General features: G+C 42.0%; 1 protein-coding gene across 1 annotated transcript in view; it reads right to left on the bottom strand.

The window, feature by feature from the left end:
- The window catches only part of lrp1bb (low density lipoprotein receptor-related protein 1Bb), a 597,729-nt gene that overhangs the window by 326,128 nt on the left and 245,101 nt on the right, over positions 1 to 26,500 (bottom strand). The window contains exons 5-8 of the mRNA XM_084084305.1: positions 26,116 to 26,244; positions 19,854 to 20,111; positions 18,427 to 18,589; positions 314 to 539 (exon numbers count right to left, since the gene is read on the bottom strand). Coding sequence (XP_083940431.1) covers positions 314 to 539; positions 18,427 to 18,589; positions 19,854 to 20,111; positions 26,116 to 26,244 — 776 coding nt within the window. The remainder of the gene's footprint in view (positions 1 to 313; positions 540 to 18,426; positions 18,590 to 19,853; positions 20,112 to 26,115; positions 26,245 to 26,500) is intronic.

Raw genomic sequence — 26,500 nt, 5'->3', positions numbered from 1 at the left:
ATAGTTCACCCAAATTATTTTTGGGTGAACTATCCTTTACAAAAGGCGTTTTTGCAGAGGTAAAGCCGCTGCGCTGTGGAGTCTAGGGGTTTCATATCCACCGCTGTGCTTCGGGCTTTATTATATTTCTGAACAATACAAGTAAGTATCGTTAACTTTTATTTGGCACGGAGTTTATATTTTCGGCAATAATCCAACGAAGGCTCTATGTCCTCCCGGTGGGGGCTCCTCAACTCGAACTAACATACTAACATACAAACAGCACAGAAACATCGTTGTGTTCGTTGGTTGGTTGGGATCACGTGACTCTCACCTGACTCCCCTGGATGACGGTGTGGCGGTGCTTGCCGTTGTAGTCCACCACGTCGATGTAGTCCAGGTAGGCGTCGGCCCAGTACACCAGCTTCTTCACCAGGTCCAGAGCCACGGCGGTGGGCTGCTCCGCCCGCTCCTCCACCAGACGCGTGCGGTTGGTGCCGTCCATGTTGCAGCGCTCCAGCTTGGCCACGCTGCCGCCGTAGTCCGTGAAGAACAGCATCCTGCAGGGGGCGATAACGAACACCGCAGAGCACCGTTAACCACTACAACTCACCCTATAGCGTCCTTTATTCTGGGGGCGGGGCTGTCACCATCGTGAAAAACATAGCCGGCGATACATTGTCACGTAAGTCATTGAGAAAATAGTAAAAATCTACAAGCTCACAACGTGTTGCAATGTGATGCATTGTGGTCTTATAGATCACTATGTGTGTATACCAGTGGTTCTCAAACTTTTTCATGTCAAGGACCCCCAGATTGACACTTATTAGCCTGCAGACCCCCACTTGAAAAGATATGCCAGGGGACCCCCATAAGAGAAGATTTTTATGGCTCTATAGCAGTGATTTTCAACCATTTTAATTTCAAGGACCCCCTGTTTGACATGCATTAGAGGCTACAGACCCCCATTTAATGGCATTTATATCTCTGAGAACCCACTTTATGTTGTAAAATCAATGTTAATTTAACTCTGAGAGTGTACAGATGGAACCAATGGACCATGCCCACACACACTGCCACACTGTGGCAAATATACATATTAATTTGGTACAAATACATATTAACTGTGTTTTTGGCGGGGGGGGGGGGGGGCACTGTGAATGATCCAAGCACCATCGAAGAAGAGTACACCCAGAAATCACGTGATCACAACAGAAGAAATCGAGGCACCTTTCATGTTAAAGGATTTATAAGAGTGCGAGTGCAATGAGCCGATCTCCGTGAGGACAGCAGTCATGGAGAATATTCCATGACTTTACAGTAAATAAAGGTTCAGTAAAATCGCCGTTTTCACTGGCAAGGGGACCCGAGACGGAGGAAGTAATTCATTCCTGGCAGTGAAAGAGTTAAGTGGGGTTATTGGTTGGTATCAGTTACAATATGTTTTGGGTGAATTGCCCTGCTCTATATATACTGTAGTTCCTTCTATGAAAGCTTTGTTTTATAGGCCCGTAGCAACGGGACGGCAGAGCCATGGCAACGATAACGAGCTCTGTGTGTAAATCTGTGAGAGTCAAGTCAGGGGAGGAGATGGGACGACCTCTGACCCCCGGTACAGGCTCTGTTATAAAAACAGTTGGCGTCAGCGAGAAAAGACCCTCTGCTCCCCAAACAGGTGCACGTCCCACCAGGCATACAAATGATGTCTATGTGGGATTAGGATGGTGCTGAGGTCTGTACTTATGCATGCTGGAGGAGACACCAAGGTCTGTGTTGGACACTGGGACCCCACAGCACTGGTGGAACTGGTTTATGTGTGTGTGCATGTGTGTGTGTGTGCGTGCGTGCGTGCGTGCGTGCGTGCGTGCGTGCGTGCGTGCGTGCGTGCGTGCCTGTGTGGCAGTGTGTCTCTCTGTGTGTGTGTGTGTGTGTGTGTGTGTGTGTGTGTGTGTGTGTGTGTGTGTGTGTGTGTGTGTGTGTGTGTGTCCAGCTTGATGATCAACCTGACAGCTGGACATTGTGGACTTGTTAGCGCTGCCAATCAATAAGAGTCTGATTGGACATTCCAAGGATTTCATAATGTTGTGGTTTGTCTTCCTGCTTCCTCTAGCAGAGTGTCTAGAGACTGTTACTACACACAGAGAGAGAGAGAGAGAGAGACTACACTACAGCACAAAGAGAGAGAGACTACACTACAGCACAGAGAGAGAGAGAGAGAGACTACACTACAGCACAGAGAGAGAGAGAGAGAGAGAGACTACACTACAGCACAGACAGAGAGAGAGAGAGAGAGACTACACTACAGCACAGAGAGAGAGAGAGAGAGACTACACTACAGCACAGAGAGAGAGAGAGAGAGAGAGACTACACTACAGCACAGAGAGAGAGAGAGAGAGAGAGACTACACTACAGCACAGAGAGAGAGAGAGAGAGAGAGACTACACTACAGCACAGAGAGAGAGAGAGAGAGAGAGACTACACTACAGCAGAGGGGATCAAGACACTGATGCAATGTCTGCTCATTAAAGTGACTTTGGGCTTAACTTTCTGTAAAGTCTGTAAATATTGGTAGTTGTGGGTTGCGTTTTTTTTCCCCGGCTTGTTTCTTAAAGGAGAATGTTTGACCACGGTTTTCTTACCTTTTCTATGATGTTATGATATCCTAGGATGAATGGTACAGTAGAAAAACATCATAACTCCATCCTGGGTCTGCCACAGCTAAAAACGCGCCAATAGGCCTTGTGCTAGATCGCATATTTTGATAGCTTTTTTTTTTTTTGTTTATATCTGACGTTCATAGTGACAGAACACTATGCAACGTGATTGTCTTGAATGCCCCACCGGAAGTCTCGCTAGACGAGATTTCAATCCAAAATCCTCCTTTAAATGTAGTTGTTTATTTGGGCTTTGCTTCCAAATGTTTTAATTATGATCTAAACCAGTGGTTCTAAAATGTTGTCATGTCATGCACCACCAAATGAATATGTATTTGTCCCTATAACCCCCATCTGAACATGTCTTGTGCCAGGGCAGCCCCGTACCTTTGTGTTGTTAGAATCTTTCAAAAGCCTTTCAAATATTCCACATTTTATTTCTCAAGATTTCTTTTGAAAATAGCTGATCTACAAGCTCATGAGCTTGTAGATCAGCTATAGCAGTGGTTCTCAAACTTTTTCATGTCAAGGACCCCCAAATTGACACTTATTAGCCCGCGGACCCCCATTTGAAAAGATAAGCCAGGGACCCCCATAAGAGAAGATTTTTACGGCTCTAGCAGTGATTCTCAACCATTTTAATTTCAAGGACCCCCAGTTTGACATGCATTAGGGCTACGGACCCCCATTTAATGGCATTTACATCTCTGGGACCCCAATTCATATCGTAAAATCAATGTTAATTTAGAGAGTGTACAAATGGAACCAAATGGACCCGTTAGGGTCCATTTGGTTCCATTTGTACACTCTCAGAGTTACAGACCCATACGGGTCCATTTGTTTCCTGTCCATCATTTAGCTGGGGACCCCCTGGAACCCCCTCAAGTACCCCTGGGGGTCCCCGGACCCCACTTTGAGAACCAATGAGCTATAGGTTAAAATGTATAGGTGTAAAATGTGGCCTAACAGTCGCTTGTTTTGGGCTTGTTTTCATAGACCTGGTTGCTTATTTCTCTCACAGAGTCTGGCAGCACCAGCCCAGGCCTGTGTGAGGTGAGTAATTGCGTCGCTGAGAGGAGCTTTCAGCCTCTTCATTTTGAAACGCACCGCCTGCCTTATTCATAATACTGCCAGGCAGGAATAATTGCGTCAGGTGAATAATTTAAAATTGTTCTTATGGTTTCTCTTTTTTCTACAGACAGTCATATCATGAATGATTAGTCGCTGGGTTTGTGACCGAACAGATGAACTAATACCGCTGTGTAATTATGGTCATTCAATTAGATCTGTCTGTCTGTCTGTCTGTCTGTCTGTCTGTCTGTCTGTCTGTCTGTCTGTCTGTCTGTCTGTCTGTGTCTGTCTGTCTGTGTCTGTCTGTCTACTTGATAAATGATTACTTGATGATTAACTGTCACATAAATTAATGATTTCATTGTGTTTGAGACATTGAACATTAGAACACATGAACCAATATATACAAAGAAATGACTGATATATTTAATAACTTTCAAAATTTTAACAAAAACTGTACAAAAAGCCGATCTACAAGCTCACAGCGCTGTGCTTCGCGGCACGTTGTGAGCTTGTACATTTGCCATTTCTGTTTTTTTGGGGGGGAAAACGTATGAACTTTATGACGATTAGGACTACACTATACACTATACAAACATTACTGTGATTATCTCAAATAATTGCGTAATCATTGTGAAACGTCACATATTTTGCACAAACAACTATTGTTATTGTCTAACAACGTTCTGAAAGTGAAAGCCTTAACCCAATCAAACCTGGAACTACAAATCTACAAATGTCTTCTGAAACAGGTTTCTGTGAAAAACCTATATCAGTGCTTCTCAAACATTTTCATGTCAAGGACCCCAAAATGATATCTATTTGGCCGCCGACCCCAATCTCAAAATATTTGGCTCCAGGGATCCCACAGAGGCAAAGAGTTCAGTTAAAAATGTTCACTTTAAAAAATATATATATTGAACGATTTTTCAAAAAGAATTACAGATCGTCATGTTTATTTGTTGGAAAAAATAATAAATACTTTAATTACAAAAAAAAAAAAAAAAAAAAAGAATTACAGATCTACAAGCTCATAGTGCGGCACCTCGGTGCCGCACTATGAGCTTGTATATCTGCTATTTTCAAATAGCCAACGTATAAAATAATTGTTTTAGCTCAAATCTAAAATGACACAGACGCGTTCCCGCCGGTCTTAACGGCTTAAACGTATGTTTTGTTGTGTTGGGCTTGTTGCCTCCATTGTGATCTAGTGTGCTGTGTTAACACAAATGAAGTTGAAATAGTTATTTTGTTTTTCTCTCCTTCTGGGATTGATTGATCTGGCCGAGCGCACTTCTATTGGATTTTCTTAGAAGAGTGTCAGGATTGTTCAACTATACACTGTCTGCACTGAATGGAATCCTCCAATCTAACAGAAGTGATAACAATTTGACCAGTCAAACAACACCCTGAACTCACTCCAACTCACTCCCATAAATCCTTTTATTTTCTCTTCTTTTCTTTTCTGTTATTAAATAAACAACAAAGACTGGGGTGTCTGACTAGAGAGAGAGAGAGAGAGAGAGAGAGAGAGAGAGAGAGAGAGAGAGAGAGAGAGAGAGAGAGAGAGAGGGGAGGGAGAGGAGACGGACAGAGAGAGAGAGACGGACAGAGAGAGAGAGAGAGAGGGGAGAGAGAGAGAGAGCGAAAGAGAGAGAGGGGGGGAGAGAGAGATACAGAAAGAGGGAGAGGGCAGTGGTGGAAAAAGTACACACATTTTTACTTAAGTTAAAGTAACAATACTGCAATTACTCTGTTACAAGTAAAAGTCAGGAATTCAAAATCTACTTGAGTAAAAGTACAAAAGTATTGGTATCAAAATGTACTTAAACTACCAAATGTTTAAAAATAGCAGCTCTACAAGCTCACAACTTAGATATGCTATTTTCAAATGGCCTATAGGTATAAAATAGGGCTAACGTGGTCGATGTCTGTTTTATAATATAATATATTTATATCTGCAAAGTAACTAGTAACTAAAGTTTTCAAATAATTGTAGTGGAGTAAAAAGTACAATATTTTCCTCTGAGATGTATTGGAGTAAAAGTGAAAAGTATAGACAATTGGTAGTAAAATTAAAAGTAAAATAACCTCAAAATTTTACTTAAGTACAGTACTTGAGTAAATTTATTACTTAGTTACTTTACACCACTGAGAGAGGGCGAGAGAAAGAGAATGAGTACATCTCTAACAACAATAAAAACACAACATCACTACAAACAGAACATACTCTGTAAACAGAGTCCTTCATGCTGCGCTGCCATCTCTCTCCAACCTCCCAATTCTGCTTGTTTCACTCCATTGCTCGCGGCTGACAGACCTCCCTCTCTCTCTCTCTCTCTCTCTCTCTCTCAGCTCATCCCCTGTTCCTCACAAACAGCTGTAGTCCATGTCTTACCAATTAGAGGCGGAGGAGAGCCTTGAAACGGGTTTGGTGTTATAACCTCCATCTACTGTTCGCCGACAGCATCCGCACACCCAGCCTCCCTGTGGGACCGCACCATGCACGCTCTCCCCACCCACACCCTCTGTGTGCGTGGGGCGTGAATTATCGCTACTATTCAAACATCCCACTACTTGTCTTTCTGTCAAGGGAACATGCTGTATAGTATAATTATGTGTAAAAAGAAAACCAGTGTTTTCTCCCCTGAAGATAAAGAATCTACAGATATTTCTACTAAACATCAAATTGCCTTTCGTTGCTATGCTGATGACGTCCACATCTACCTGTGTCTCTTAGTACAGTTAATGCTAATGACCCATTTCTGCTGTTACGTGACCGCTTAAATCAGGGGTTCTCAAACTTTTTCATGTCAAGGACCCCCAAATGGACACTTATTAGCCTGCGGACCCCCATTTGAAAAGATGTGCCAGGGACCCCCATAAGAGATTTTTTTTTACAACTCTTAGCAGTTATTCTCAACCATTTTAATTTCAAGGACCCCCAGTTTGACATGCATTAGGGCTACGGACCCCCATGTATTTTATTTTATTTTATTTAACCTTTATTTCACCAGAGAAATCACATTGAGACTAGTGTCTCTTTTACAAGTGTGCCCTGGCCAAGAGAAGAGGCAAATAAAATGTTACACAGCTCTGCCAGTAACGACAATACAGGACATAACAAAACAAAGACAAACATGACATCCGTAATACCAAAGACCTACTACCAATAGCACCAATACAGACTATTTAAAATACTAATAACAACAATACATCATAAAACTAATAAACTAATATAAGACTAAGAACACAGCAATTGCTACTTGTCAAAGCAGGAGCAATGGTTGGAGAATGTGCCCATGGCAATCCTCTTAAAAGACACTAGAGGGATCAATGAAGCCAATTTTAATCTGGTCTGTAGATCGTTCCACGACCAAGGCCCAAAAAAACGCAAGGTTTTTTTTCCCTGCCTCAGATTTAGTAGTGGGTACGACATAGCGCATCCAGGCATTCGATCTGAGGTTGAGCGAATTTTGGACAAGATTACATTTTGAACAAATGTACGAGGGGGAATTTCCAAGAATGGCTTTATATATAAAAGTGTACCAATGTAGCAACCTGCGAGATGCTAAGGAGGACCACCCTACTAGGGAATACAGAATACAATGATGTGTCCTATAGGTGGAGCTGGTAATGAACCTCAACGCAGCATGATAAAGGGGATCAAGTCTACCCAATATTGAGGGACAGGCGAATCGATACACAATGTCGCCGTAGTCGAGTTGCGACATAAACAGGCCAGTGACCAGCCTTTTCCTTGAAGCAAAAGAAAAACAGGACTTCATTCTATAAAAGAAGCTTACTGTGAATTTTAACTTCTTAATCAACGCTTCAATGTGATGATTGAAGTTTAACTTGTTATCCAACCAAATTCCCAGATATTTGTAAAGCACCACCCATTCGATGGTTACTCCTTCCAAGGTGGTGATATTTGGGGGGATAATGTCAGCTCTATTTGGAGTAAATAGCATGGCCTTGGTTTTTTGGCCGTTTAATAGCAATTTGCTATTTACCAATTCATGCTGCAATGAGACAAAATCTGAGGCCAAGTTTGACACTGCTACATCAAAAGAAGGAGCACAAGAGTACAGAATTGTGTCATCGGCATACATATGATACTTACAATGCTTAGATTGACTACAAATATGATTGACATACAAAAGAAAAAGCAATGGACCAAGAATGGAACCTTGGGGGACTCCTTTCTCAAGGGTGATGGGATCAGAAATGGTATCACCAAATTTGACACACTGTATGCGGCCAACTAAATAGTTTTTGAACCAACCAAGCACATTTTGGCAAAAAACAGCTTTAGAAAGGACCTTGAGCAGTACGTGAGGATCCACGGTATCGAAGGCCTTACTCAAATCAATGAATAAGGCCGCACAAAAAGATTTCTTACCCAGGGCTGCCCTGATATCGTCGATAACATTAAGGCATGCCGTTACAGTGCTATGTTTTGCTCTAAAACCTGACTGCATGGGGTTCAAAATAGAGTATGAATCAAGAAAAACCTTTACCTGATTTGATACTTGGCCCTCTAAGATCTTTGCCAAGGTGGAAAGGTTAGAAATGGGCCTGTAATTATTTACATCACAAGGATCGCCAGCCTTGAGAAGAGGGGAAACATTTGCTTGTTTCCACTCTTCAGGTAGACTTTGTAATGGCATTTCTATTTCTGGGACCCCAATTTATATTGTAAAATCTATGTTAATTTAACTCTGTGAGTGTACAAATGGAACCAAATGGGGTCCATTTGGTTCCATTTGTACACTCTCAGAGTTACAGACCCACAAGGGTCCATTTGGTTCCATTTGTACACTCTCAGAGTTACAGACCCACAAGGGTCCATTTGGTTCCATTTGTACACTCTCAGAGTTACAGACCCACAAGGGTCCATTTGGTTCCATTTGTACACTCTCAGAGTTACAGACCCACAAGGGTCCATTTGGTTCCATTTGTACACTCTCAGAGTTACAGACCCACAAGGGTCCATTTGGTTCCATTTGTACACTCTCAGAGTTACAGACCCACAAGGGTCCATTTGGTTCCTAACATTTACTTGGGCCCCTGGGGACCCCCTGGAAATCCCTCAAGGACTCATGGGGGTCCCCGGACCCCACTTTGAGAACCAAATGGCTTAAATGATGTTAAAACCTGGATGTACACACACTTTCTAAACCTCAGTGAAAGAAAACGTTTTTTCGTTTGACCATGACACTGTTCCATCCGTCAATACCCTGTACTGGGTCCTCTCACCTCTAGGTGTTATCTTTGACAGCACCTTTAAGTCTGACTAACACATTAGCTCTGTCCTTAAAAAGCAGTTTCTTTCAATTAAGACTCCTGGCCACGGCCTATCTCCCCCCTAAACATATTGGAGATGGAGATCCATGCCTTCATATCCTGTAGACTTGATTACTGTCATTCTTTGTACAGTACACAGGTATATTGAGCGGGCTTCACTCATCGGGCGCCTGCAGCCGGTTCAGAATGCGGACGCTCGACACAAAAAAGAAAACACAACCATATAACTCCAGTTTCAGCTGCACTTTCATTGGCCCGTGTCTGTCTCTCACGGTAAACAGAGAACAGGATATGTAGAATTCACCTGCCAAGCACCACTGGAAACTACAGTAAAGATCATTTATTTGGCATGAATCATGGGAAGCTGGCTTTAGGATACATCCCACACATGTGGAACTGTTACAACCCCACTTGTTTTTGTTTTTTAAACATTGAGAAAGCCAGAACCTTGGCTCTTGATGTCACAAACACATCATCACACATATCCCTGCATTTAGGATTAATGCAACAATACATTGTTTTGTACAGGTAACACAAAGCAGTACGCTGAATGTTCAATAAGAGAAGCATAAAGTCAAACATTCCACCTCTCAGTGGGATGTTCTGCCAGCGGATCTGAAATCACTGAATCCCCTTCCAAAGTTTAAAATCTAAAATCTCTTATCTTTATTATTTTCACATGGCTATATAGTATCATGTCTTTGCTTTGTCCAAATCATTTTGTTTGGTATTGTTTCTGTCTCTTCTGCCCAGGCTGCACTTTGATTTGTCTTTAACTTATCTTTATAGAAACAGACACTTTTGTCTGTTTATTTATTTATTTATTTATTTATTGTTTATATTAAATAAATCTAATTATACATAATGTAAACAGTGAGGTACTCGCATAAACCGCCCTAGGGTTTCTTACCTCACCGGCACAACAATTAATACTGTCAACTTTCCCATGGAAAGAACTATCGTGTTATGCATACAGTATATATATATATATATAAACTGTTGTGCAAATCAAATAAATCAAATCCTTTAAGACCGGGAACGCATCTGTGTGATTTTAGATTTCTTTGGCTATTCAAAAATAATATATAAAAGATCTACAAGCTCATAGCGTGGCACAGAGTGCCGCGTTATGAGCTTGCAGATCTGCTACATATTTTTTTAAGTTGAAACATTGTGAAAATCTTGAATATATACATTTTTAAGCAAATATTTTAAACTCACATTTTGCTTCTGGGGGGTCCCTGTTAAAAACTATATTGAGATAGGGGTCCACGGCCAAATACATATATTTTTGGGGGTCCTTGACATGAACAAAGTTTGAGAACCACTGATATTATAGCAACATGTGTACTGTTCTCCACTGTCTATATTAGTATTTGATATTTTATAGTATTTGATATTTGTATGTGTGTGTGTGTTTAATCCATTTTGCCACTTTAAAAATGGTAATACTGGGCTTTTAACTGCTACTAATAACGTAGAACATTGTTCTTGGGCAGAAATCTCAATATGTTAACTTGTTGTGTTTTATTTTGTATTTATAAATTAACACCCTACTTGGCAACCTTATGCACAGGTGCCACATTGGCACAGGACAGGGTGATCACTAGCACACTGGTATAAGTGTGAGAGAGGGTTTTTTTCTTTTAAAATTAAACATTCAAATGTTTTTTTTCCCACTCACATCTATATACAAATGACATCCTGCACATCATTCTACATTCATTCAAACTGCTAACTCTGACTGGGGAGGGAGTGTGGGAGATAGGTGGGTTATTGAGTCTAATGATCATTACACACATATTTCTAAAGAAGAAGAACAAAAGGTTGTGATGTTGTATAGCCTATGGACAATCACAATCAGTTGGAAATATTCAATTTGTAGGTGGTGTCATAATAACCTTAATGTTGATATGACACACTGACTATTAAGAAAATTAAAACATGGCACTTCATGTCAAAAAGGTTGTCGACCCCTGTGCTACAGTGTCACACAAACGTATCAAAAGTAGCTAATAGCTACTTTTATATTTTTTACCATAACAACTTGAACCCTAGCATCCCTTTTCTGAGGACAACTTTAGCCAAAAATAGCAGATCTATAAGCTCACAACGCCTCGCAGCGCGAGGCGTTGTGAGCTTGTAGATCTGCTATTTTTGGCAAAGAGGTATAGGTGTAGAGGGAAAAAAGAGCAGACCAAGTAAAACATTTTTTTAAATCTGAAACACAATGTTATACAATATAGAGGGGGTCCCTGCTTCATCTCTCTCTCAGCTAGGGGGTCCTTGGCCTGAAAACGTTGAAGACCCCTGTGCTGCTACTGTATATGAGCTCCTATAGTGCTGCTTCTGCTACTGTATATGAGCTCCTATAGTGCTGCTTCTGTTACTGTATATGAGCTCCTATAGTACTGCTTCTGCTACTGTATATGAGCTCCTATAGTGCTGCTTCTGTTACTGTATATGAGCTCCTATAGTACTGCTTCTGCTACTGTATATGAGCTCCTATAGTGCTGCTTCTGCTACTGTATATGAGCTCCTATAGTGCTGCTTCTGCTACTGTATATGAGCTCCTATAGTGCTGCTTCTGTTACTGTATATGAGCTCCTATAGTGCTGCTTCTGTTACTGTATATGAGCTCCTATAGTGCTGCTTCTGTTACTGTATATGAGCTCCTATAGTGCTGCTTCTGTTACTGTATATGAGCTCCTATAGTGCTGCTTCTGTTACTGTATATGAGCTCCTATAGTGCTGCTTCTGCTACTGTATATGAGCTCCTATAGTGCTGCTTCTGCTACTGTATATGAGCTCCTATAGTGCTGCTTCTGCTACTGTATATGAGCTCCTATAGTGCTGCTTCTGCTACTGTATATGAGCTCCTATAGTGCTGCTTCTGCTACTGTATATGAGCTCCTATAGTGCTGCTTCTGTTACTGTATATGAGCTCCTATAGTGCTGCTTCTGTTACTGTATATGAGCTCCTATAGTGCTGCTTCTGCTACTGTATATGAGCTCCTATAGTGCTGCTTCTGTTACTGTATATGAGCTCCTATAGTGCTGCTTCTGTTACTGTATATGAGCTCCTATAGTGCTGCTTCTGTTACTGTATATGAGCTCCTATAGTGCTGCTTCTGTTACTGTATATGAGCTCCTATAGTGCTGCTTCTGTTACTGTATATGAGCTCCTATAGTGCTGCTTCTGTTACTGTATATGAGCTCCTATAGTGCTGCTTCTGTTACTGTATATGAGCTCCTATAGTGCTGCTTCTGTTACTGTATATGAGCTCCTATAGTGCTGCTTCTGTTACTGTATATGAGCTCCTATAGTGCTGCTTCTGTTACTGTATATGAGCTCCTATAGTACTGCTTCTGCTACTGTATATGAGCTCCTATAGTGCTGCTTCTGTTACTGTATATGAGCTCCTATAGTGCTGCTTCTGTTACTGTATATGAGCTCCTATAGTGCTGCTTCTGTTACTGTATATGAGCTCCTATAGTGCTGCTTCTGTTACTGTATATGAGCTCCTATAGTGCTGCTTCTGCTGCTGTATATGAGCTCCTATAGTGCTGCTTCTGCTACTGTATATGAGCTCCTATAGTGCTGCTTCTGCTACTGTATATGAGCTCCTATAGTGCTGCTTCTGTTACTGTATATGAGCTCCTATAGTGCTGCTTCTGTTACTGTATATGAGCTCCTATAGTGCTGCTTCTGTTACTGTATATGAGCTCCTATAGTGCTGCTTCTGTTACTGTATATGAGCTCCTATAGTGCTGATGTTGTTGTTGTCGGGCAGAAACCTTGTGTCTCCATAATTCAACAGTTTTTTTAATGTCCTACTCTGTCATGCTCCAGTGTCACATAAAAGCACAAATAGCTGATCTTCAAGCTCACAACACGTCAAATCGTGAGTGAGCTTGTGAGCTTGTAGATTAGCTATTTTTCAAATAAAATTAGAAATTAAGCGTGTTTGTGGAATGAAAAGTATTAACATGAGCTTATGACTACAGTAAATAACAACTACTGTACATTTCATCCACTGGAACACAGGTTTTCTTTTCATTTTTTTTCCCATACTAGACCCTCCAGAAAAATGCCGGCAAAACTCCTTGGTTTTATCGATGAAATATTCAGTTTTGTATGTGATTGTATGAGGTGAAATTGCAGGAAGTTGTCAAATTTGCGAAAAGTTGGGAAATACTCTAAATATACGGAAAGTTGCGAAATATGCCGGGGTTTATGTGATTTTATGCGGTGAAATATGCAGGAAGTTGCGAAATATGTGAAATAAGCAAAAAGTTGTGAAATAAGCAAAATATGCAAAAAGTTGCGAAATATGCGGGACGCTTGTGCGGAAATAATATGCGATTATGCGCATTTGAGGGGAAAAAAAAGTCTGCGCCATTTAACTGATTATGTGATAAATGATGATGATAATCATGATGATGATGATCGCATAATCTCTTTTTTCCTGAAGGGTCTAAATATCCTGAAAAGTAACCGTTTTGTACAGAGGAGTTTTACACCTAACTGTGTGGAAAGAGAGAGAGAGAGAGAGAGAGAGAGAGAGAGAGAGAGAGAGTCTTCTCATTAAAAGAACCTGCTCTGACTCCAGGCTCCGCTGCCTGTCCTTGTAGCCTCATGAATATAATGGCTCCCGCTCACTCCGCCATCCCCCCTTTAGAGCTCCCAGGCTCCTGCTCTCTGGGAATATATGAGGACAGAGAGGCCTTTTTAGACACTGATAACTGGAATAATCAGGGTAAAGATTCTCTCCTTGGGACGCTCACTTTCTCCTCCCCACAGCAAATCATTTTCAATGGCTCTCTAGGACCATAGAGGGCTACGGGCCCTCGTTTCCTTCTGCATATTGCTGCATCCCGACACACGCTCTCTCTCTCTCTCTCTCTCTGCTCCCATCAAGGAAAACTGTTACCAAACATGCATATTATCATCATCATCATCGCTGTCGTCCTGTGGAAACCTTCTATATGGTTTGCTGTCGGGGCAGAAACCTCGTATCTCCATTATGTTGTACTTTTTGAGGGGTGTTTTCCATAAATTCAACCAGGTGGTGCCTCTCTAGGACATACATGGGCAACTGGCGGGCCGGGGGCCACATGCGGCCCCCACCTTCACTTAATGCGGCCCACAGGTTAATATCAGATAGTGATATATTATTAATTTCAGCTGTTATGATTCCACTAACATGCAAACATGACCCGCTTTAATGACTTAAGTCTATATTAGTAGCTTAATAAAAATTATAGTGTCCTTTTAAGTCCAATGTATTTGTATTTATGTTCATAAAGTTAACATAAGTAAATGCATTTGAAATTAAATAAAAATGTTACTTTTCAGGATTCCAATTCAAAAATAGCAAAACTAGCAGATCTACAAGCTTGTAGATCGGCTATTTTTGCTATTTTTGTGTGACATAGAAAGTCGAAACAAATTAAAATACGGAGTAACAGTATACAGTATGTGATGTGGCCCCTCTAGAGTGAGTGTATAAATATAGTGGCCCTCTGCATCATCAAAGTTGCATCACCCCTGCTCTAGGATCAACGGTACTGTACTTTAATCCATTAAGAACGGGAACACAACACATGTGTCATTTTAATGTATTTGGCTATTCAAAAATAGCAGATCTACCAGCTCATAGCGGATGAGCTTGTATATCTGCTATTTTTTAATAGCCAAAGAAATCTAATATGACAGAGATGTGTTCCTGGATTCAATTGGCTAAACATAAATGATTAAAAGCCAATATGTTAGGACCAGCAAAGGTCTTCATCTGGGGAAGCATGAGACTGACCTGACAAACAAACACATGGTCCATGAATAATGTCAGAACACGTGAGAGATGAAGAAGCACTGCTAGTCACCATTAGACAACCAAACACACACACCATGAAAACTACACGTGTGTGTGTGTGTGTGTGTGTGTGTGTGTGTGTGTGTGTGTGTGTGTGTGTGTGTGTGTGTGTGTGTGTGTGTGTGTGTGTGTGTGTGTGTGTGTGTGTGTGTGTGTGTGTGTGTGTGTGTGTGTGTGTGTGTGTGTGTGTGTGTGTGTGTGTGTGTGTGTGTGTGTGTGTGTGTGAGTGAGTGAGTGAGTGAGTGAGTGTGTGTGTGTGTGTGTGTGTGTGTGTGTGTGTGTGTGTGTGTGTGTGCCTGCAGCACCACACTAATAGAACTACACACGTGTGTGTGCTTGAGCACCACACTAATAGAACTACACACGTGTGTGTGCTTGAGCACCACACTAATAGAACTACACACGTGTGTGTGCTTGAGCACCACACTAATAGAACTACACACGTGTGTGTGCTTGAGCACCACACTAATAGAACTACACACGTGTGTGTGCTTGAGCACCACACTAATAGAACTACACACGTGTGTGTGCTTGAGCACCACACTAATAGAACTACACACGTGTGTGTGCTTGAGCACCACACTAATAGGAACATGAGAATAGCACATCAGGAACAACGCAGGAACAATCAATCAATTAACAGAGTCATAAGGATCGCACGTGACGTGAGTGCCTGGCTATATTAAGAGAAAGACAAATGCATTTTATACACATACAGTATAGAGGAAAAATAGCAGCAAAATGTTATGAAGTGAGAGTCTGTTGTTGTAACCACACAAGCTCTGCAATCTACAATTGATCTACATTCTACAAGCTCTCAGCGCTTTGTGATGAGATGTTGTGTTGTGAGTAAGACAGGAGGAGATTTTCTTTACACCGGTGCAGTGTTGATTTTGACGATTAAAACTATGACGAATTGTTTTTGTTGATTAACTTTTTTCATAAAGAAAATAAAGACTAAAATGTTAGTGAGGGATCTAGTGGAGAAGAGATCCAGTAGAACTAAAAGACAAGTCATTTTATGTTTGGTTGCGCTCCGGTGTTGCACTCCGAAAATAGCAGATCTACAAGCTCACAACGTGTAGCGCTGCGACGCATTGTGAACTTGTAGATCGGCTATTTTCAGCAATAAAATCAGCCATTAGGACGCCATCAAGGCACCGCCACAATACATTTTAGTCGACTACATCAACTGTAGATTTAGTCGGCTAAAATCTTGAGTACAACATTTTGAGTACTTTTTCCACCACGGTCTACTGGCCGCTCTGCATTTCATTTGACTGAACAAACGGTGATGTTTGGGCTGGTTTTGCAGTGTTGGGGAGAGGGGGGGTAAGAGGATAGAGGGGTTTTTCTCCTCTGTGGTGGCTCAGCTCTTCTCTCCTGATCTGGGCAGAGACACACAATCCTCAAACAGAAAGTCCTGCAGGGACTGGCTGGCTGGCTCTCTGGGATGAGGGGGTGATGTCAGCGCATACTAATGAGCGTCTAGACGCTAGCTAGGAGGTGTCTGGACCATCGCTGTGGCCCACCGCCACCGGTGCTAGACAGTAACACAGCACATTTACTTGAGTATTTGTACTTGAGTATTATAAATAAAATAAAAAGGATACTCATGACTTTCACTCCACTACGCTTCAGAGACAAACATTGTACCGTTGACTCTCACTACATTTCTAGGAAGGAGGAAACAGGGCTTAAGCGGTTCCTTCATAACGCACTATTTCAAAATAGCCGATCTACAAGCTCAAAATGTGTCACAGCAGCGTGGCTCGAGGTGATCTTGTAGATCGGGTATTTTCACAATTGATTTTGTTGTGTTTTGAATACTAAAAAAAATCTTAAAGCACACACTATTGAATACTTAAAGGGATATTTCACTTTAAAAAAAAAAGTGTCTACTCAGGCTTTTGTGAACACCCCAGACAGTCTTTAAGCTCGATTCAGTATTTAGATATTAATTGTATCAGACACGCCCCCTTCCTACAAACCCATTGTAACTTCAAACTCCATTTCAACCATATGTTAAATTCATGGAAAACACCCATCCTCGTTTCTGGTGACTCATACTGCCCTCCTAAACGTGAGTGGGCATGCTTTCTGATGACTTTTATCAATAATTGTATTACATTTAAAAAAAAAAAAATACTATAAGTGTTTTTTTTAAAGCAAGCACTCCAGTACTTAAAGTCAAGAACACATTTGACAGAGTGTATCTACACTTTGACTCAAGTACAGGGGTTGAGTGCTTTGACCATCACTGGCCGGCCCACCACCCACCACTAGCTTTACCCACCCACCCACCCAGCCTGCCACGCACCGTGCCACCCTCCCTGCCACACACCCACCAGAAAAGAAAAGAGTGGAAGGACTCACAGCATGGTCACTGGAACTCTCTCTCTCGCTCTCATACTCCTCCATTTCTGCTCATGTTATGTATTTGTATCCACTAGGAGAAACCTTCTCCTCCTCAGTGATCAACTGGACCACAATGAGTCTTATCCTTTTAGCATTATTGTATAACTGTACCTCAGTACTCTTTTACAAACGGTTAATAAAGTATTCAATCAATAAAAATAATTACTTTTAACCACTTGAACCCCAGCGGCCGTCATATTCTGGAGGAAAACATTATCCAAAAAAATAGCAGATCTACAAGCTCACAATGTGTCGCACTTGCGACGCATTGTGAGCTTGTAGATCTGCTATTTTTTTGGCAAAGAGATGTAGACGGAAAAAAGTGGACCAAGTACGGTTGTAACTGAAGTCCAGTTCTCTAATACTAGAGGTGGTTTAAAGGGGTGGCAAAAGATAGACGATGATAAGTGACTGTTCAAAAAGATAGAGCCTGCAACACCAACAACGTTAAAAAGATATATTTCTTTATTACAAAACTGACAACGTTTTCGATCCGCTGTGGATCGAAACGTTGTCAGTTTTGTAATAAAGAAGTATCTTTTATTTACTTTAGTGTGTGGGCTCTAGCTTTTTGAACTGAAGCTTCTTTAGCCCAGAAAACCCACAGTCCATGTGCGTATAGCTCATAGACTGTAAAAAAATAGACTCTACCATAGACTACATGAAAATATAAATGAAGCGATCTGAATCTGCATCTTTCTATATCCGGTCTGAAGAATGGACTCGGAAATGAATGCTATTGGTCAGGACCAGAGCAGGGGTGCTGAATGAATGCTATTGGTTGTGTAGCTTGTCAATCAAAATCATCACAAGGTAGCCACGCCCCTCCTACAGCATACCCTACTTTATCATCAATTTTAAAATAAATGGGACAATAATTTACCAAAACTCATATCATGGTGATTGAAAGAAGACTTTAAACTAGTGACTGGAAGCATATAGTATTTATGACAATGTTTATTAAGGTAATAAAATCAAGTTCGGCAAAAACCCATCCGCTTGAATAGAGCCTAATTGCTTCTGACACAATTTACAACCCGGATGCTATATAGCTACGTTTCTTTGATGATAAGGGACTCCCACCAAAGCTCTGGGAGAGAGGGTATAGGCCTACTCACCCCATGAGAGGGTCCACCGCGATCCCTTTAGCGTTGACCAGGTCCAGGTCCAAGATGGTGACACACGTGTCCCCGCTGCTGTCGCACACAAAGATCCTGTCGCTGACTCTGTCCACAAAGTAGAAGTTTCCCGTCAGCCAGTCGATGGCCATGTGCTCCACGTCTGTTGGAGGGACAAAATTAAGAACCAGAATCGTTAAAATGCTAAAGGATCCCAATCCTAATCAAGACACACTGGCCCTCATTTATCAACGCTGTGCCCACAAATAATGGGCGTACGGCGAGATCACCGCAACTTTCGGCATTTATCAATATATCCTGACGTTGGTTTCAGCCTACGGTACGCTGAGATCTCACGTCTGGTCGATAGCAGTTGTTGACGTTGGCTGCACCCGTTTATTCCATTCTAGACCTGCGGAGCAGCATTGTCTAACAGGCATCTGGACACATATATCCACTCCAAAATGTATATCTACACTAATAAATAATCCCTGTGAAAATATAACATTTTATGAAGTTTAAACAAATTGCTTTAACAGTCATTCAGATAAGACTGCAGATATGGCTGCATTGACAACAGCAGATCTACAAGCTCACAAGTGTTGCATCGCGACGCGTTGTGAGCTTGTAGATCTACTATTTTCAAAATATACGAGCGCTTTTGTGAGAGCGTTTTCCAGGAGTCGGGACTCCCGACCATCCTTTCATGGACAGGTCTACAAACTTACAGTAGCTTGTCCTATAGTATGGAGTTATGTCATAGAGAGTTATGAAGACTACAACCTGGCTGGGTTAAGGATATAAACCCGACGCTCCAATCTCTTATTAACGTGGCGGCAGCCGCGGCACGGGATCACTGCAGCCCACCCGAGTCTCACAGGGAATAGCCTACATGACTGCTTTATTTTAGTATAACTCGAACGCGTACTGCTCGGTATGGGGTAAATAAATATACAAACGTATTCCATTCATAGCGATGTGATTGGTATCATAATATGTCATTCATGTAGGCTACAAGCCTACGTGACAAAGATTGTACCGTAACGGATTACATGAAAGACACAGTTGGGCGTGTGTGTGTGTATGTGTGTGTGTGTGTGTGTGTGTGTGTGTGTGTGTGTGTGTGTGTGTGTGTGAGAGAGAGAGAGAGGCGTGTGTGTGTGTGTGTGTGTGTGTGACTTGACAGGCAGCGAGGCGATGTTTCGAGAATGTTTAAGGCGTGTTATTTAAATGACGCTCGTTTTCAGACGTGAGATTTATCAAAGCTCCAACCCGATGTACGCTAGGATTGGCTGTATAGGATTTGTTGATAAATGTGACTTCGACGTTGGTGTACGGCCGCATTTATGGAAAAATATAAGCCGTTTTTTACGCTCCGTTGATAAATGAGGGCCAGTGATTGTAAAAAAATAATAAAATCAACATACTGTGCAAACTTTGCAGCGTCTTGATCTCCTGCTCCTGGGTGAAGCCACGCAGGTTCCTCATCTTGGCGCAGCGCAGCGCGCCGCTGTGCTGCGTGGACAGCACCCAACACACCGTCTCCACGCCGTGCCGGAAGTCCAGCGCCAGGCTGGCGTTGGTGTCCAGCGAGCGGAACGGCTGCAGGCCCGACCCGTCCAGCTGCGTGCTGACGATGCGACCCGAGCCGCCCATGAGGAACACGGGAGACGGGTCACCTGGGTCTGTAGGCAAAGGAGAACATCAATCAATCAAAGTTTATTTATACAGCACGTCTCATACATCAAGTGCAGTTCAATGTGCTTCACAGAATAGGTTTACAAATACAGATTAAAAACCCCTAGGATAACAACAAATAAAAAACATTTAGAAATAATAAAATAGGAGGAGAAAAAAAACTATAAAAAATATAGAGAGAGAAAACTAGAGTACTGCAGATACCTAGGTAAAAGCAATACTAAAAAGGTGTGTCTTATTTCCTGCCATTGACGGAGATCTCCGTCATTTAAAAAAAAAAAAGACAGAACCAGGAGATAACGTGATCCAAAGATTTTCTGCTACATTCACTTCCTGGTTAAAGTATTTGGGAAATATTCTGTATCTCGGCTCCTGCGTTTTACTATGTATTTTTGGCGAGACATGCTATTTTCAACGGTGTATAACAAGCGAACGGGAAGTCGCGATGACTTTTTTTTCTCTCACAGAAGCACAGTGAAACCCTCAGTGATTAGCAACCATCAGGGGATTGATCATTCTGGAGATAAATATTCTGTGGTTCTTGAAAGATTAGTCAAAATGCTTAAACATGCTGACAGAAGTCACAGCCTGTTTTAGAAAACCCCTGGCAGTGAATGTGTTAAGATTTCTTTTAAAATTGTCAACTGATTCGGTGACCGCAGAGCCTCCAGGCGGGACGTTCCAGAGCAGTGGTTCTCAACCAGTGGTCCGGGGACCACCGGTGGTCCTTGAGGGGGTTCCAGGGGGTCCCCAGCCAAATGAATAGTTAGAAACCAAATTGAACCTTGTGTCTGTAACTCTGAGAGTGTACAAATGGAACCAAATGGACCCTAACGGGTCCATTTGGTTCCATTTGTACACTCTCAGAGTTACATGAACACTATGATGATGATACTTCAGTGTAGATTGGGACCCCCAAGAAATCTAAATGGTTGAGTCCCTGGCATATCTTTTCAAATGGTGGTCCCTGGGCTAATATGTGTCAATTTGGTGGTCCTTGACACGAAAAAGGTTGATAACCACTGTTCCAGAGGATAGAACCATAGTAGCTGCTTCCCCATGCCTGTGTGTGCCTCTGGAACATTTAGGAGAGGACCTGCTGGGAACATACCAGGAAATCATTGCAGACAAGTAGGCCGGAGCACCTCCACGTAATGATTTAAAAACCAATCATGTCACCTGGGTCTGAGGCAAAGGCATCCACCTCTTTTTGAATCTGACACACACGCTGATACCCATGCTCCTTAATCTCATGTTCAACACACTGATACCCATGCTCCTTAATCTCATGTTCAACACACTGATACCCATGCTCCTTAATCTCATGTTCAACACACTGATACTCTTCTTGCACCTTAATGTCTATATCATGAACACTAATAGAGTACAAAAGTCCTGACGTCACTCCTTCATCCCCCGGGTCATAAAGTAATGTCTCTATGGAGAATAACATTGGGTCATCTTAGAATCGTCTCAAATAAGAATTGAGGTCCAAAAATAAACAAACTGTCTGTGTGATATTGTCAGGGAGGTTCTGTATCGTTTATGATAGTCAGTCACTCTGGCGAAAATTTAACTCATTCGGCCTAAGTAACATAAGGTTTTCTCACCGTCAGTTGATGCTTCGTATCCATATGAGTCAAACCGCCGGGATCATTTGTTTATTTTTGGAACACAGTTCTTATTTGTCACGATATTAAACACGTCTATGGGAATTCAGAACGGGGGGAAAAAAAACCTTGACCCAGGTACAGTAGGATGAGTAAATTACGTCAGACTCTATATATAGAGTCGTCAGCTCTATAGACGAATCCACAGACACGCTGCCTGTAGCTGCCTTTGCTGCGGTGTCACGGTGCGGAGCGTTGTGGATTTGTCTATATACCAGCTGCTATATATGCTCATGCACACGCCTTGTGTATAAACCTCTACTGTACATACTGTACGGATGGATGCATATGCTATTGTGTAAAAAATAGACACCTTTTGTTTATTTACTCTTTATTTTCCTCCTCGCTCTCTGAATTAATCTTACCTTCGTTCATATTACATTATCGACTCATTCTTTGTTAGCTTTTATTATAACATTATCGACCTATTCTTGTATCATTCTGTTTAGTATCCTATAATAAGACATTATTGGTGCCAGAGCGTGGTTTTCCACTCTGTGGGCACAGGACTGGGGGTAATCACGCAGAACACCAGCCTTGGAAAAGAGCTACAGTAAGTGATCATGTGCCCCAAAAGGTTGCCGTGTACAGGGGAAAGGGGGGGGGGGGGGGGGGGGTGAGGGCCACTCAGCCAAGTATAGAGCCTTGGGGGACACCGGTCAACAAAGTATATAAAGGTTTTAAGTGATTAACTGCCTTCTTAAAACCCGGGATGTCCAACATCAAGAACCGACAAACATTCAAGGTAAATTCATTCAGTGAGACGCTATCATTTATTGTGTTTGTCACCTCGTTAGATCAGTCAATCTCTTTGATTAGCACTTATACGCATCAGATTGATTAACATAAGGACGAGTAGAGGACGGGCGACCCGGAGCGAAGCTTTTTTTAGTGACCGATCCCCCCCCCCCCCCCCCGCCCCCGCTGTGAGCTACGGACTAAAAAACTAACACAACCTGCTTTATGGGCTAATTGACCGTGTACGTTCCCTGACATCCCAGGCTTCACCCAAAAATAAAATCCTGATTTATCCTGATCCCCCACATAAGTTCAAGTCAGGGGGCCGCTCTCCTAATATGGGCAATAAATCAGCGAGTGTCCGGCGCGCACACACACACAAACCCACTTCTCTTATCCCTGTGAATCAACTTTTAGGAGCTGGGGCCATTATTCTCTGTGAAGCTGCCCGTGGGGTGGACGGGGCTTTTGGCCAAGGCACACTGATAAAGATCTGCACCAGCTTTCAATCAAACGGAGCACTCTACGCTAGGAATAATGGTGGCACTAACTCTCTGCTGGAACAATAGCATCATAACCCTTAAAACTAAGGTCAGTGTCCTAGCTGTGTCGGGATGAAAAACTAACACGTTATCTTATTTTTTTTCTTTTATCCCTTTTTTTCTCCCCATTTTAGTCCTTATGCCAATTAATTCCTCTATGTTTTTTATCGTTAGATACGATTTTGTCCACAATTCCATCCATGCTGTATTGTTGGTTCCATAGGAGAGATAACAGGCAAAACGTTGATCAAAATAACAATTCTTCTACGTTCTCTAATTGTGTAGACTTCTTGTTAAATAAGTAATGCAGATGTTTGACAATGATTTAACGGATGGACCCGTAAGGGTCCATTTGGTTTCATTTTACGCTCTCAAGAGTTAAAGATCAATAAGGGCCCATTTGGTTTCATTTTACGCTCTCAAGAGTTAAAGATCAATAAGGGCCCATTTGGTTTCATTTTACGCTCTCAAGACTTAAAGATCTATAAGGGTCCATTTGGTTGGTACCAAATGGACCTCCATCATTTAGCTGGGGACCACCTGGAACCCCCTCAAGGACCACTGGTGGTCCCCGGACCACTGGTTGGGAACCACTGGTATAGATGCTCAACAAACCCAGGCTGCACCGCGTTGGATTCGAACCCACAACCTCTGTGGTGGTGTGAAGCTAACTGACACATTTTAAGAGTACAGCCACATATACTGTATGGCTGTTTTCTTTTTTCTTTGCATGAAGCGAAAGCAACAATTTGTGCTCTGCTGTTTCTGCAATGAAATTGTATAATAGTTATGAACAAGATTTCCCCCCACAATGCAATTATATACACTTAAACATTTCTATTTTAAGAGACGTGGGGATTGAGTGTCATTACCCTGGAATTCATTTATAAACCACAATAAACAGAGAGAGCCCCGACTGAGCCTGAACGAGCACTTTGAACAAATTACCCTTTGTTTGCTCACATACTGTGTGCGTCAAGTTTATGCAACGAATGAGCTCGCTTATAGTTATGTTAACGTCCACACAGCGGCCCTACCGTTAAATGTAGCATAACGTAGAAACCTCTGATCTCCATATCTCTCATTTCAACTTTTTATGTTTTAAACGTAAATTTGTACCATAATCTACACCTATACAGAACCATAATCTACACCTAATACAGCATTCTGTGTTACCAAACATAATGTACACATGATTTATTGAGCATGGATCAGAGGAATCCAGTAGAAAGCTGAAACACTAAACCCCCTGGGGGCATTGCATGCTTTCAAAGAAGCCAGTGGATTTGGAGCACACACATGGGGGCAGAGGGGGTCATAAAAATAATCTCACTTAACAAGATTGAATTCCAGAAAGACAATCACCGCAGAGTTTTAAAACTCAAAATCATTCTGAACACTGAAACACCTTAATATGTTTTCATACCCCCCCCCCCCCCCTCCTCTTGGCCTTCGGAGAGCGCTCTCTCTCTCTCTCTCTCTCTCTCTCTCTCTCTCTCTCTCTCTCTCTCTCTCTCTCTCTCTCTCTCTCTCTCTCTCTCTCTCTCTCTCTCTCTCTCTCTCTCTCTCTCTCTCTCTTCTCTCTCTCTCTCTCTCTCTCTCTCTCTCTCTGAAAATGTATATTCATGAGCTTTTACAACTAATGGTAACCTCATAGTTATATCCACCGGTACCGCAATCCTTCTCTGCTCAAATTAATATTAATGCGCGTGAGCATTGGGTTCAGTTAAGTTTATGGGTAATCATATTCAGTTTATTCCTGGTAGGACACCAGTCACGTTGATTAAAAGCAGCAACAGTGGTGTTGCTCTCCCCAGCCTAGGTGTGTTGTTTTTCGCTTCCAGCTATTTTCAACCCCATATGTGCCATGGCTGATACAAACAACCCCCTCCTCAATGCCATGGCTGTTACAAACACCCCCCTCCTCAATGCCACCACCAACCAACCAACAACAAAAAAAAAAGATTTTTGCTTCACGGTTCGACAGACAAAAATATGCCTCGCGCAAGGTTAAACTTGTTTACCGGTGGACGGCAGGACCACCACAACACCTATACTTGTTGTTTTTTTGTCTCTTAAGTAGGCTATTTTGCATTTTGCGGGGACAGATTTGTTACAGGCATCAGACATTAGCATAAATCAAGGTGACGCTGGGCATTGTCTCTTCGCACAAAACACTCCCGACTGCTCCCCACTTAAAATCTTATGCTCATTAATTTTATCATTATCCCGGCCTGACCATGTCTGCCCGCTCCCATGTGGGTGATAGATGTGGTCACTGGTAAACCGCATTAATCTTGCTTTCAACCAAAAAGCTGTTTGAGAAAAAAAAAAAGAAACCCAGAAGGGCTGAACATTAAAACTGGAACTGGATCCCCATTCTGGTTGGTGAGAAAAGACGCTCGCCATTCCATCTGTTTTATTAATCCATTAAGACCGGGAACGCAACTGTGTCATTTTTAGATTTCTTTGACTAAAAATTGCAGATCTACAAGCTCATAGTGCTGCACCGAATGCAGCGCTATGAGCTTGTAGATCTCAAATATTTGCTTCTGGGGATTCTACAAATGTCTTCTAAATCAGGTTTTTTTAGGAAAAAAATCAGTGGTTCTCAAACTTTTTTCTTGTCAAGGACCACCCACAATGTAATGTATTTGGCAGCGGACCCCCATATCAAAATATATGGGGGTTTTGTTCCAGGGACCCCCCAGAAGCAAAGATTTGAGTTAAAAATGTATATATATATAATATATATATATATATATATATAAATAATATATATTCAAAGAAGTGAGCAAACCTTCACGATTAAAACAAATTAAGTAGCAGATCTACAAGCTCATAGAGCGGCACTCGGTGCCGCGCTAAGAGCTTGTAGATCTGCTATTTTTGAATAGCCAAAACTAGTCTAAAAATGACACACAGATGCGTTCCCGGTCTTAATGGGTTAATAGAGATGAAACTACGACACAATGCTTATGCAGACGATGTTTTTTTTTTTTTTCTTCTAATAATGCGTTGCCGCATGGCATGCCTCTCACCTTGTTTGGCTTTGCAGGACGTTCTGTCAGGCTGCAGGACGTACCCCTCCATGCAGCTGCATCGGTACGACCCGTAGCTGTTCATGCAGGTTTGGCTGCATGCGCCGTACACCGCACATTCATCATGATCTATACGGAGAGGAAGAGGAGAGAGAGTCATTTGTAACAAATTAGGTGTGCTCAAACATGACCCAAATACATAAAGTATACTTAATGTGGCCTTACTCCAGCAACCTCAGATATAATTTACTTTATATATCCGACGGGGGGCTTTTCTTTTTTTATTTTCTTACTGTACGAGCGGAGCTACCAGAACCACTTGCTCCGCTACCTTATCCCTCACAGGTGATGGAATGCATGCAGGGGAGCTGCTGCACTGCTGCTG

The sequence above is a fragment of the Gymnoscopelus microlampas genome, assembly GCF_963454915.1.
Source record: "Gymnoscopelus microlampas genome assembly, chromosome: 17".
NCBI classification, from domain to species: Eukaryota; Metazoa; Chordata; class Actinopteri; order Myctophiformes; family Myctophidae; genus Gymnoscopelus; species Gymnoscopelus microlampas.
This window is presented reverse-complemented; position numbering and strand designations above follow the sequence as displayed.